This window comes from Peromyscus eremicus, chromosome 5 (genome assembly GCF_949786415.1).
Source record: "Peromyscus eremicus chromosome 5, PerEre_H2_v1, whole genome shotgun sequence".
NCBI lineage: Eukaryota > Metazoa > Chordata > Mammalia > Rodentia > Cricetidae > Peromyscus > Peromyscus eremicus.
Window position 1 is genome coordinate 98,268,686 of NC_081420.1, and position 14,822 is coordinate 98,283,507.

General features: G+C 41.5%; 1 protein-coding gene across 1 annotated transcript in view; it reads right to left on the bottom strand.

Moving 5' to 3' along the window:
- The window catches only part of Phlpp2 (PH domain and leucine rich repeat protein phosphatase 2), a 75,925-nt gene that overhangs the window by 37,780 nt on the left and 23,323 nt on the right, over nt 1-14,822 (bottom strand). Inside the window, exons 4-6 of the mRNA XM_059264012.1 lie at nt 6,186-6,376; nt 3,259-3,384; nt 1,624-1,778 (exon numbers count right to left, since the gene is read on the bottom strand). Of these exons, the coding sequence (XP_059119995.1) occupies nt 1,624-1,778; nt 3,259-3,384; nt 6,186-6,376 (472 nt within the window). The remainder of the gene's footprint in view (nt 1-1,623; nt 1,779-3,258; nt 3,385-6,185; nt 6,377-14,822) is intronic.

Below are 14,822 nucleotides of genomic sequence, written 5' to 3' on the forward strand. Positions count from 1 at the left end.
ATCTGTAAAAGATTAGATTTTAAATACCAATGTTTTAAGATTATACTAGGATTATAAGAAATATGTTAACATGAGTTTATAAAACATGTTATTTTAATATGCATTATTATTTATTTACAATGTAATATAAAACACTTTGCTTTGATTTTCAAGGTTTCCCTTCCCCAGCAGAAACCCACAATAACATCATGTCATTATTCATGGGCATCCAGTTTTTGTGTCTTGTACAGTTTCTTGAGATAGGGGCTCACTTAATATAGCCCAGGCTGGTCTCTCATGTTATCTGTTTTAGGTGGAAATACTAGAGATGTGGCGAGAACAGGAAGGTAGAATATATTCTAACAAAGAAGATAGAAAAACACATAGATCATAGTCCTGTAGGGATGAAATGGTTCCATTATCAGAAGAGAAAGGTTTCATAGCTGACAAGACTCAAAAGAGTTGGTAGGAGCAGGTACAAAGAAAAGATAAAGTCTGCTCCAGAATTCTTGAAGTCAAGTCTGTCTGCTTGAAGCCATTTAAATTAGAAACTTTTGATTTAAAAAAACTGTCCATAAACTGAGTGACACATACCTTTAACCCCAGCACTCATAAAGCTAAGGCAGGTGGATCTCTGTGAGTTTAAGGTCAGCTTGGTCTACATAGTGAGTTCTGGGCCAGCCAGAGCTACATATTGAAATGCTGTCTCAAAACAAAACAAAAACAAACCACCAAAAAAGATTATCAAAATCAATGGCAACTCATTGTAGTCTTTGAAACAGAACATTTCATCAACCTTCTGTTTTACAGGGAGAATAATGAGGGAGATGTGTAAATAACAATTTTGCTTCTTCAAAAGAGTGGAAATTTACGAACTATAATATGATGGAAAGTGCCAATTCGGACAGGATTCATTCCTCAAAGGTTCGTGTACTCAAAGCGTGGTCCCAGTGTGTCAGGACCGAGAGGTGGCAGACCTGTAAGAGGTGAGGGCTAGTGTGTAGCTTAGAACATTTGTCTAGCATACACAGGGTCCTGATTCAATCCCCAACATCACTAAAATAGAAAAACAAATAAATAAGTACAAAATAGGAGGAAGAAGTAATTAAGTCACTGAACATTCTGCCCTGGAAAAGAATTACACAGTTGAGTTAGTTCCCAAGACAATCAGCTGTGATAAAAAGCAAGCACTGACCACCAAATATCCCTGGTTCCCTGTCTTGTGATCCCACCTCTCCCACCATCCACCATGATATGCTTCAGCAAAGAGACCATCTGATCTTACATGAAAACCTCTTCTCTTTAAGCATAACCCAGCCTCTGGTTACTTTGTTATAGAAATGAGGAATGGAAGCCGGGCAGTGGTGGCGCACGCCTTTAATCCCAGCACTCGGGAGGCAGAGCCAGGAGGATCTCTGTGAGTTCGAGGCCAGCCTGGGCTACCAAGTGAGTTCCAGAAAAGGCGCAAAGCTACACAGAGAAACCCTGTCTCGAAAAACCAAAAAAAAAAAAAAAAAAAAAAAAAAAAAAGAAATGAGGAATGGATTAATATAGTAAACTTGTCAACTTAAAAAGTGTGAACCACTAAGATACTGATTATAATTGATCTTCAACACAACAGTCTGGAAACTATTTTCGACATACTTGTAGAGTGTGTCGAGGCCCCCTGGTCTTTCTAATTGCATGAAGTTGTGTCGCAGGTTGAGGTAGGTGATATCTTGACTGTAGAAGAGATGTTCGGGAACCTCCTCAAGGCTGTAACATGAGAGGTCCACAGTGCTGATCCGCTGGGACACCACCTGAAGAAGGGCCAAAAGAAAAGCCTCCTGAGCTACTGGGTGCTTTCACCCAGCACAGGCCAGAATGGCATTTACACAAAAGTGCTGACTACAAACTAGGAGAGGGGGAAAGCAGACATTCTGTTATTCATTTATAAAAACTGGCTAATTCTTACGTTTCCCTAAAACCATAAGCTGCTTAGAAAAACAAAGGTATAGGCCTATAATTCTAGCCCTGGAGAGGTGGAAGCAGGAAGCCAATCAAAGCCAGCCTTGGCTCCATAGGGAGATTTAAGGCTAGCCTATCTAAAGACAACAAAAAACGGAAAACAAAAATCTAAGGTACAACAAAGTCAGGCATAGAGGGTACATGCTTTAATTCTAGCACTTGGGAAGCTGAGGCAGGAGGACCACTAGAAGTTTGGCCAACCTAAGCTACAAATAAGTTTTAGGCCAATCAATATGGTATAAGCGAGACCCTGTCTTTTACAGAAAGGAAGGAAGGAGGGAGGGAGGAAAAAAGCCCATGTCTCTATAAGGAATTAAAATTTTAATATTTCATATCAGAAGCAATGTTAAGATGATTCAAAATAGACAAGCTTTAATATAAGAGACAGTGTGGGATGAAAAGACTTTTGTAGCCATACATCTCTGCTGCTTACTCTTCTTCTATTGAAAGCATAAAATAAAATAGCTATACACACAGCATACTTCTGAGTATGCCAAAGATGCCTAAGAAACAATAACTTCTCTTTAAAGGGGCAGAAGAATGGAGTTACTCACAACTGAAACCAGTTTTGCATAGAACAGATTTTATAGCTGATACAACACAGCAAAAAAACCCAGTAAAAACCAGTCTTTAAAATCTGTAATACTACAATAATATATATGGCTGTAACGCATTTTAAAACAGCTGACAAAAGTTACTTGTGTCCTGAGACATACATCGCACTGTGGCATCTCTTCTGAAAACTGCTGCAAAGAATCCAAAGGGCACACGTTTGGAGTTGCACTAGACTTTACTGCTGCATCTTTAATGGCTAAGCAGGGCTATGCTGAAATGTCAATTGTCCTCAACATACCAGAAGAGGGATCATGACAGAATCACAGGTCATGTCCCATAGATACGTTCACCTTTTAAGTGGCTCATCAAGGCTGTTCTAAAAATGTACAGACCAAGGCACACTAGGCTACAAGCTAGGGAATAGATATGTCAATCAGAGACTACTGTGACAAGTGAGAAGCAATGTAAATCTCATGTCTCAATTCCTTTAAAGGTCAAAATTCATTATGTCTTAATTCCATCTAAAGCTTACCTCACAGAGACAGTACAGAGGGAAATGGACCTGAAAACATTCTGACACCATTTTCTACTATGAGAATATAAGTAAGTAAAGACCCAGTGAAATTCCATTATTGTAGTCACAGTGCACTAGAAGAGGTGTGATGCTAAGAATGATCACTTGTGCCTATATCCTCATTTCCCATCAAAGTTTCCAACCTTGGATGCCTGCCGTTGCCATCTCTGGTACTCAGCCAAAGTCTCAAAGCTGACATGATAGGTCTGAGCTTGGGCTCCAGCTGAGCTGAAAGCAAGGGAGTGTTGCCGGCGCTTCACTTCTTCTATCTGAAGAAGAGGAGGAGAAAATCAGAACATCTAATCAGAAATGATGGTCCAAAAGCAGTAACCAGACATACTTTTTAAAATGACAAGGAATCTAAGCAGATAGATTTCTCCAGAGAATATATACAACCAACCAACAAGAACATGAAATGACAATATCAACTGCCATATGGAGAGCTCTGTCAATCAAACTACAACAAAGGCTGGATGTGGGGTACACACCTGTAATCCCAGCACCCAGGGGGCAGACGAAGAAGGAGAGAGAATTCCAGGTCAGTCTGGGCTACTGTTCCCTAAACTGCAACAACTCAGCTTACACAGATTTGCTAAAGATATACTCTCTTCCCATCACCACGGAACCACTTCTATCTTTGGCATCTCATTTTGGATGGCACTGCTTCTGAATCTTGGCAAACCAGCTACAAATTTACAAGTTATACTTGCAAATCAATACATTCTAGTGCTTACTAAAGATAGAACCAGGTGGCAGAAACATAAAATACTTTAAGCAAAAAAGAAGCACGCTGTAAAGAGTCACTAAAATTAAAAATTTGGTAACATTCAATTGTGGTATTCACAACATAATCACTGTTCATTGGTAGGGAATCAGTGCAACTATAGAAGTTGGTGTCAAAACAAAGAATTTCACTGAAATGAACAGACAATATTCAAGAATAACCTTTTCAATATTTTACTGTGGAGAACTAGAGAGATGACTCAGTGATTAAGAGCACTTGCTGCTGATGCACAGAGTAAGAGTTCTGATCCTAACACACATGTTGGGTGGTTCACAGCCATCTGTAACTCCAGTCCCACGAGATCTGATGGCTTCTCTGGCCTTGAAGGACACCAAGTACACATGTGGTGTATATACAGACAGACAGACAGACAAAACACTCATCCACAAAAAACAAAAATGAAAGGGAAAAATAATTTAAATTAAGTGAATTTTAGACATATTAAATTATACCTCTATACGGGGTTGGGGATTTAGCTCAGTGGTAGAGCGCTTGCATAGCAAGCGCAAGGCCCTGGGTTCAGTCCTCAACTTCAAAAAATAAAATAAAATAAATAAAATAAAAAAAATCATACCTCTGTACAACTCACCCTTTAAAAAAAAGACTTGCCAGGTATGGTGACAAACACCTTTAATCCCAGCACTGGGAGGCAGAGGAGGGCAGATCTTTAGGAGTTCCAAGCCTGCCAGGAATATATAGTGAGACTCTGTCTCAAACAAACAAATAAATAAATAAAGACTAATGGGAAAAACTTTGTAACAATAAACCCTACTACAAAATGATAAAAGGAACATCTCACCGTTAATAGTTAATAATTTCCAAAGTTGCACATATGTAAAACTGCAATGTCAATTTACATAATACTAAATTAACATAATCATATAGAAATGTTGATTTTAATTTCTATTTCTTATGAGTAACTCACAAGACTTTCTCAGTATTTGACTATGAATGATTGTCTAAACTTTGTAAAGTATTCAATTGTAAAATTTTTTTTAGATTTTAGTTTTCATATTTATTGATGCGTATTGTGTGTCTCTGTGTGTCTGCACATGCACTAGGCCCACACAGACCAGAAGAGAGCATGGAACTCCCTGGAACCGAAGTTACAGATGGATGTGAGCTGCCATGTGGGGTTGTTTTTTTGTTTTGTTTTGTTTTTTTTGATTATTGAATTTGTGGATATCATCATTAACATAAAATTTCTTGGTGTTTTCTGGAACTTGACAACAAGCACTTCTGCCTTCTGAGACATCTCTCCAGCCTGTGTTATCTGTCTTTTTAATACACTATTATATCTATATTGTCCTGTATCTAGACCAATTGTGTATTCCCAAGTATGACTGTCTAAGGTCATTTTGTCAGTGAATCTCTTCAGTTTACACTGGTTATGCTAGTCAAGCTTCAAAAGAAACAAACAAAAAATTTTATCTAGCTTCCTATAAATACTAATCTATCTATGGTCACCTGTCACTCTGTTTGTCTAACTAGCAAATGAACTTTTCAAGACAGAAACAGATATGTCACGCTTCCCTGGCTGCTGAATTGAGGCTTACGACCACCCAGCTCTATGTTTCAAAAAGAAGAAACTTGAAAGAATCTATCTTGGTAAAGGACGTTGGCAGCTAATTCCAGTTCCCACAGTCAACCTCCACATAGCATCCTGGTAATATCTTGGTGTTATCAGCAATAACACCTATTTCCTACTGGAAGTAGACAGTTGTACAACAACTGGGGATGGAGAGTCCTGGATCCTCCCAAGAGTCTCTGATACAATCTTTCCTGATGTTCTTATTGGCTTCTATGGAAATTAGGAAGGGTATTTTCTTTTAGGCAAGCATTGTATCACTGAGCTATAGCCCTAGTCATGTGTGTGTGTGTGTGTGTGTGTGTGTGTGTGTGTGTGTGTGTGTGTATTCATGTATGCATGCACATGTATGCATGTGGAGGCCAGAGAACCACCTGGGGAGTCATTCCTTCAGAGCAGTCCACCTTGCTGTTGAAACAGGGTCTCTGATGGATCTGGAAATTTACAACTGGGCTAGCCTGTTGCAGGGCAACAAGCCCCAGGAATCTACCTGTCATTGTTTCCTCAGAACTGAGATTACAGGCATGCACACTCACACTCAGTTTTATTGTTGTGGTTGTTATTGTTTGCTCATTTGTTTTTTAAACAAGGGTTCTGAGGATCAAACTGAAGTCTTCCAGTTCCTCCTTTACCAACTGGACCTTAACAAGCCACCGTTAACACTTCTTACTGACCAAGTTAATACTTGTAAATCTTACCTTTCCCCCAACCAGAGGCAAAATGTGCATCTTTCCAGTTTGACAATCCTTCACTGAGGAAACAATAAGGCAGGTACCACAGAGAACAACTAGGCGTTCAGCCCATTTGTGCAGCTGGGTTTTTCCTTTGCGTACATTATAAATGCCAGACAGTAGGATTCGATCCAGATGATCCATCTGGCATGGTTTTTCTGAAAAGAAAACAGTACTTCAGAATGTACTATTAAAGTAACATAACACTGGAAGAGAAAAGAAAATGCATGGGCCAACATTCAGTAGCCCTATTTATAGACATGAGGAATGAAGCAATATGGGTTTTACAAAATCTCAGTTCTAAAATAACACCCACCACTGCACTTATACAGTGGGAATATTTGTGAATTTTGGTCTAATCCTAAGACTTTACCTTGGATGTCACTGTTAACCCTTCTCCACCTTTCAGCCACCTTTCACATGGCAAGGAGTCTAGATCATGGACTTTGGGTTCAGACACACTGGGGCCTGAATGTAAGTGATGCCACCCCCTTCAATTATCTGGCCCACTGAGCTTACTTTCCTCACAAAACTTAGATTCTATTAGCCTGTACTGTCTTAGATTTTATTAATCTACCCTCCAGGGTATTCTTGTAAAAAAAAAAAAAAAAGTAAAATAGCAGAAAGTACTAAGCATAATGGCATAATGGGAATATAAAATGGAATAAATGATACTCATTATTGATATCAATCTATTTTAGAATGAAGAAAGTAACATATAAAAGAGTTATCTAATTCTGTATACAATCTTCCACCTCTCTGGCCCTTGCAAGGAAAAGCTTATGGGTGGTACTTCAATTGACTGCTGCTCCCATCATGGAGGTAGAAGCAGAGCATGCACCGGCTTCTACTTGTTCAAGCACCCTCCTTTCCATCATGTTCATATGACTGAGATACAGTGAGGAAAAATAAACACGGAGACAGAAGAGCTTTTTGTAAAGGCACTGACAGAGACAAGTACCAAATACAGAAATGATGGGGGTTAACAGCCTGGTAAGATGGCTTAGCTGGCAAGAGTGCCTAACTTCAACCCCCCCAAAACCCACAATGAAAGGACAGAACCAACTCCCACAAGTTGTCCTCCAACCTCCAGATTTGTGCTATGGAAAACATAATCAATCAATCAAAATAAAATAAAAATAAGTAACTGAGGGAAGCAGCAGAAATAAGAGGTGGTACAAACAGTAAACAGAGCTCTCCAGGGATAACCACCTGATTAACCACATGCCTCAGGCACCATTCTGTCCACCTACTCAAGCATTTCTGCATAAGTAATATGAAGAAATGGGTCAGATACTCCAAAGACTCAAAATTACATTACTCAAAAAAATTGTTAACACTGGACTTACTGGGTGGCCACTTCTCCTACTGTAAGCCCATCTCTCTGCCTACATTCTAATCCCCAGTCCTCAGGGAGTCTGATCCTCTGAGATCTACATTTCCTAAGCTTCTACTACCTGCTACACGTACCCAACTAGGTGTTTACCAACACTTAAAATGAAGAGATACATAACTAAACTGACAATAGGGACTATTGATAAAGCAGTTAATGAGCTTGGGAAGTAAATGTAAAAAATTAAATACAGATGACATATTTGTATTTTATTTGTGTAATTAGACAAGATTTTCTGAAAGGTAAAATATGAACACAGTAATTACAAAGAAACAATATGCATATAAAATAAGAGTAAGAAAATAGCCGGGCAGTGGTGGCGCACGCCTTTAATCCCAGCACCCGGGAGGCAGAGCCAGGCGGATCTTTGTGAGTTCGAGGCCAGCCTGGTCTCCAAAGCGAGTTCCAGGAAAGGCACAAAGCTACACAGAGAAATCCTGTCTCGAAAAACCAAAAAAAAAAAAAAAAAAAAAAAAAAAAGAGTAAGAAAATAGGGAACACAAAAGTAATATATTACTGCAGTGGGCTGTTTTCCTAGAGAGTACGTCTACATTTTTTAGTTTTTTCTTTTTTAAACTGTGTGTGTGTGTGCATGTGCACGCACATGAACAAACATGGCTCCAGAGGCTAGAGGCATCAGCTCTCCCCAGAACTGAGGTGAGAGGCAGCTGTGAGCCAGAGCAGATGCTGGAACTCAGGTCCTCTACAAGAGCAGTACCCACTCTTAACTACTGAGCCAGCTCTCCAGCCCCAGCATGCCTATATTTTAACAAACAAGTTTCAGATGTGCAAATTAACCTGAAGCAGTATGTTTTTTGCAATTTGGGGAAAAGATTAATTTTTAACAACGTTCCTTGATATTGAAAAAGATGTAGAAAAACTCTCAATCTCTACTAAACAAAGTGCTTGCTGGTAACACATATTTGTGTAATTTAGGAACATTTGGTCAAATTTCAAAATGTATGCCTGTAATGACTCAAAAGTTCTACTCTTATGACTAATGTTTTCCTCCTACACTCTAGAAGTCAGCCTCTCTCCTTTCTCTAACGGTCATCAACTAGTTCTTTATAGGTTTTTGTCATTTATAATGCATACATCCTACATAAATAGAGATTAAACTACTGTAACAAACAGGATAGAATGGCTCAAACATAACATCTAACTCTGCTCAGGTGGGCATTCTGGGTAGCCAGAGATCAATAGTGTTATTCAGGAAGTTAGGATGACGGTGAACCTGCCACTTCTGACATCAGACTTCAAATACTGTTCTGACAATTGTCATCCTAGCCCTCAGTGAGGAAAACAGCACTGAGGAACAGAACAAGACAGAAGTGGCACTCATGAATTCCACTTGCTCTCATGAGGAATATATGGTCACATATGCACAATAAATGAGACAGGCTGGGAATCATCATATGCAATCTACAACTCTGTTACTCACAACTTAAGATATATAAACTACTGCCGCACACCTCCAAACAATATGGCTGAGATTTATGTGTTTGAACTTTTGGGTGTCTGGTTTTTTGTTTTTTTTTTTTTTTGCTGTTGTAGTTGGGTTTTGTTTGTTTTGTTTTGTTTGTTTTGTTTTTTGATACAGGGTCACATGTACATAGGCCGCTTTTGAACTTGAGATGTAGCCAAGAATGCCCTTCAACTCCTGATCCTCCTGCTTCTACTACCAAGTGCTGGAAGTATAAGTATATGCCACCCTGCCCAGCTTGTTTTTGAACTTTTAATGGAAGCATACTATGAGATCTGTGATAGTTAACTGTCAACCTAACTGGGATCACCATAGAAACATACCTCTGACTGTGTCTATGAAGGGATTCCCAGAAAGGGTCAATGGAAGAGTTAAGACTTACCCTGAAAGTAGGTAGCCCAGCCCATGGACTAGGGTCACAGAGAGCTGAGCAGCAGCATCCTCTCTGCTTCCTGACTGTGGAGGCCCTATAACCGGTCACCTCCCACTCCTGCTGCCACGGCCTGCCCTCAAACCATGAGCCAAAGCAAACTTCTCCTTCCTTAAGTCAAAGTTTCAAAGTGGCAGCAGGGTCACTGTCATCCTGATTGCCTTCTGACAGGTATCTTTTCAAAGAACAGTAACTCATCAGGATTCTTGTGTATGCCTTCTCATTTGCATTTATGTCTTTGCACAGAAGCATTTTAAACAATGTAGGCAGATGCCATGATGAAGAAAGAGGCATCCGGAGCTGTTCATCTACAACTATAACTTCTCTAGCAAATCACATCCTTGAGATTCCATTTCTTCTCATATAAATAGAGGGATAAATTAATGTACTTCAAATCCTCATGGCGGATCATGCCAGTCACTCAACTTCAGTGATGAAAAATGTCTTTATTCCCCAGGCTGCCACACCCTATTCCCACAGTACTGGGAATAAAACCCAGGGCTTCACACAAGCTAGACAAGCACTCTACCACTGAGCTACATCCCCAACTCTTTCCCACAGCCTTTGGACTGGCTATCTTTTGTAGCTAGGGAACACAAGAAGGCTAACTAGTTTGACCTTGGCCTCAATGACTGTATTCTATGTAGGCTGACTCAATCAACATATTCACACATGAAATAGTTTAAGCTGATTCCTCAGCACTTTGCTCACAGACAATACTTAAAGCAGTTCCTTTCCTTCTGTTAACTGTGACTGTCTCTGGATTCAGGAACTGAGAAAAGAAGGAAATATTTCTTTATTGATAGTCTAAGATAAGTCCCACTTTCTCTGACACTTTTTCCTTCAAAGGTAGAACCTAATTTCCTTCCCCTTCTGTAATACAGGCTGTGGTTAATGATTCAGTTTTGATTGTTTTGCTTTTTTTTTTAAGATTTCATTTCTTTTTTTTTAATCATTTATTTATTTTTATTTTATGTGTATTGGTGTTCTGTCTGCATGTATGTCTGTGTGAGTGTTGAATCCCCTAGAGCTAGAGTTACAGACAGTTGTGAACTGCCATGTGGGTGCTGGGAATTGAACCTGGGTCCTTTGGAAGAGTGACCAGTGCTTTTAACCCCTGAGCCACCTCTCCAGCCCCCATTTCTCTCTCTCTTTTTTAAATTATTTGTATGTCTGTGTGTATGTGCAAGTGAGTACAGGTGCCCAGAGGCCAGAGGAGAGTGTGTCTGATACTCTGCAGCTGGAGTTACAGGTGGTTTTTTGATTTACCTGACATGGCTAATGGGAACCGAACTTGTATCCTCTAGAAGAGCAGTATACATTCTTAACAGATGAGTCATCTCTCCAGTCTCAATAAACAGAAAATGGTCAATGTTAACTTGTCAAAAAAGATACTGTAGCCTGCATACGTGTGTACATGGTGTAGGTGGGAGTCATGTTTCATCCTTGGGTAAAACTAGCTGCCATATTGCAGACACAATTAAGCAGTCCATGAAAGTCTACATAACAAGGAACTAAACTGTCCTACCAAGCAATGGTCAGTAAGGAACCAAAGCTCTAACCAACAGCCTGTAAGCCACAGTAAAAAGTGAATCCTCAAGGCTGGGGAGACAGCGCTGAGGGTAGAGCTGTCTGCGTCCAAGCCTGGCAACCGGAGTTGAATTCCCACGACCTACATGGTGGAAGGAAAGAACTGACTCTCACAACTTGCCCTTTGACCTCCCCATGAACACCATGCATACTTGCATGTGTACACTCAGGCACACATGCACAAACATAAATATTCATATACATAAATGTAATACAAAAATTGTAAGTGAATTGGGTTGGAGAGGCAACTCAACTTGCGTTCAGACAACTCACAATCATCTGTAACTACAGTTCCAGGGGATCCAACTCCCTCTAATAGACTCCAAAGGTGCCAGGCCTGCAGATGGGACATGTACATACATGTAAAATAAAAATAAGTTTAAAAAAAAAGTGAAACAAGCCCCAGATGACCATCTTATGAGCCTCAAACCTGAGCCATCCAGCTAAAACTGCTCCTATACTTCCAACCCAGAGAAACTACAAACTATACATTTGACATTACTATGTTTTGAGGCAATGTGTTACAGAGCCAAAGATAATTCACCTACCTATCTACCTCCACCTACCTTCCCCGCTACCTATCTGCTTGTTACCTTTTGATCTGGGCACCAGATGCATATACTGTCTATTTTGCAAAATAATTACTTTTAAAATTCCCTTTAGTGAACATAATTTTCTCACTTAAATTATACTAGCTTATCTAAACTCATAGAACTAACTTTTAAGGTTCCCCATCTAGCACCTGACACAACTACCACCAAACAGTATCAAACAAAAACTTACTCTTGTTTATACTAGAACTATTCTCTTAAAGACTTCATATGAAAAAAAAAAAAAAAAGACTTCATATGGTCATACTATAATTTATCAAGTGGCGGTAGAAAATTGGTGATATCAGAGCCAACAACTGTGCTCTATCCTTGGATGTAAAAGAAATTCTGGGGCTGGTGGAACTCAATGGATTGTAGCCCGGGCTCATGAAAGGACTCCAGCAACAGCCCCACCACAAGCCATGTGGCTGGGGCTGGCAGAACTCAAGGGATCACAGCCCAGGCTTGTGATAAGTCTCCAGCAATACCTCCACCAACCAGGAGCCCAACCAGCACCAGGCATCAGCAGTTGGGCACTCTTATGATCTCTTTGTGATGAGGAAGTATGGTCCTGCCCAGGGCCATGACACTCTAGGATGGACAAGGAAACTCACATGTGGGCATAGGGAGGTCTGCACCAGACTCCAAGAAGAAAACACTGGCCCACCCAGCACCTTGTAGCCAGCCAAACAGGAACTACTGTGGTGAGCAAATGTATGGAGTGATATGAGAGAGGCATATCTGAAGAGGCGAAAGAGGTGAGGAGCAGGCTGAGCAGGCTCAGGGCCATGGTGACGTCTGGGCCTGGGCTTCTGCTGAGGGTCATGTCTGGGTTCAGGCTCTTGATACAGCTGTGGTCTCTAGTGATGTCCGTGACTCCTGATCCCACCAAAGGCAGAGAGGATATGGCTGTACAGAGTTGGTCCTACCCCTCACTAGCTGAAGCACTTAGGAGAGAGGGTCCTACACCCCTCCCAGGCTGCACAACAGAGCTGACCCTGTTGACAGGTGCATAGGCAAACTGGCCCTGAGGGCATGAGAATGGGAGAGCAGGCCACACCCCTCTCTCTCATCTGCCATGTGGCTCAGGTGAGGGAACAATCTCCTCCTTTCCTCGCCCCTCGCCACCTGCAGCACTCAGGAGAGTAGGCCCTGCACCTCACCTAGGCAGCACACTAGAGCTGACCCTGGATTGTGAATGAGCCAGGCCCGAAGTTGCAAGCATGGGAGAACTGTCCCCATTACTCATCTGCCTTGACACAGAATGGGTTAGGGAAAGATGCCCCTCCCCCACATCAACGCCTGAGGCAAGTGGGAGAACTGGCCCAGAGGTCCCAAGAGTGGGAGAGCTGTCCCCATTACTCACCTGTCTTGAGGTGGCATGGGTAGGGGAGAGAACCCCCTATCAATGCCTGAGGCAGGTGGAAGAGCTGGCCTTGGGGTCCTAAGAGTGGGAGAGCTGTCCCTGTCTCTCATCAGCGGCAGCACTCCTGAGAGTGGCCCCTACTCCTCACTGGGCAACACAGTAGAGCTGGCCCTGAAGACGTAGGTGTGGGAGAACATGAAAGCTGGGAATTGGTCCCGCCCTTTGCTCATCACTGCAAGGGGTGAACTAGTCAGGGCAACGCTGGAAAGCCCACCCTGGTGGCGAAGACAGGGGACAGCTGGCAAACTGACCAACCCTGCAACTACCCAGTCCCAGGGTTATGTGTTGGCCCACCCCAACATCCACCCCATCTGTGATCTGCTTGAGCACAGGGGTTGGGAGGTGTCAGTTCTAAGGACCCAGAGCTGCAGGATCTCCACAACACTGAGAAGCAACAGGATGTCCAGGAAGAGCCCCAGTGAGGGCCCAGCATCGATGGTGCAGCAGAGACCAGGGGCTTCGAACCAGAACAATGATTCTTTTTTTTAAATTATTTATTTATTATGTATACAACATTCTGCCTGCATGTATACCTGCATGACAGAAGAGGGCACCAGATCTCATTATAGATGGTTGTGAGCAACCATGTGGTTACTGGGAATTGAACTCAGGACCTGTGGAAGAACAGCCAGTGCTTTTAACCTCTGAGCCATCTCTCCAGCCCTCTTTTTTTAAAAAAAGAAAAAAGATTTATTTATTTATTTATTCATTCATTCATTCATTCATTCATTCATTCATTCATTATGTATACAGTGTTCTGCCTGTATGTATGCGTGAATGCCAGAAGAGGGCACCAGATCTCATTACAGATGGTTGGGAACTACCATGTGGTTGCTGGGAATTGAACTCAGGACCTCTGGAAGTGCTCTTAACCTCTTGAGCCATCTCTCCAGCCCCAGACCAATGATTCTTTTCAATAAATGCCTGCATGTAAAGATATATGGATAAAGGGTTTACTGCGTGACTCACTGTGTCACACTGCAGCGTCTATGAGGAGATTTTCCCCTTCTTCCCTTTTTATCTTCCTTTTTTGTTTCCTCTTTTTTACTCAATTTTTTGTTGTTGTTGTTTTATGTTGGGGTGGGGCGGGAGATAGGTGGGATTGGGAGGCATAACGTGAAAGACACAAAGAATAAATTTAAAAAATAAAAAAAGAAAGAAAGAAATCCCAAGGCATTTTAAGGCTCAGCTTTCATTCTGGAATAAAAACCCTGACTGCATGAAGAATTCAATCACAGAAAATTAAGGGGCATGCTGTCATTTCAACTCATGGTTCTTAATATTTGCTTTATTAATTTCCTTATATGTATCTGGGTATGTGCATTCGAGTACCATGCCCAAAGAAGCCAGAGAGGGTGACAGATTCCCCAGAGACGGAGTTAGCCAGGGTTGGTTGTGACCCACTGCATATGTGTGCTGCAAACCAAAGCCAGGTCCTCTGTGAAAGCAGCACATGCTCTTAACTTCTGCGCCCGCCATTTCTCCAGCGCTCAGTTTGGGTCTTCAAAAGTGAGTTTTATAGCAATAAGTGGTTCAATTCCTCAAACTGGTCCTACTTTGTCTCAGGTTTGACTTCAAACTGTCAACTATTCTCCCTCCACAAGCCACCAAAGGATCTTACTTGCATTTCCCTCTTCTGGCATTCACTCTCTCACTCACCCTCATACTCACTCCCTCTCACACTCCCTCTCA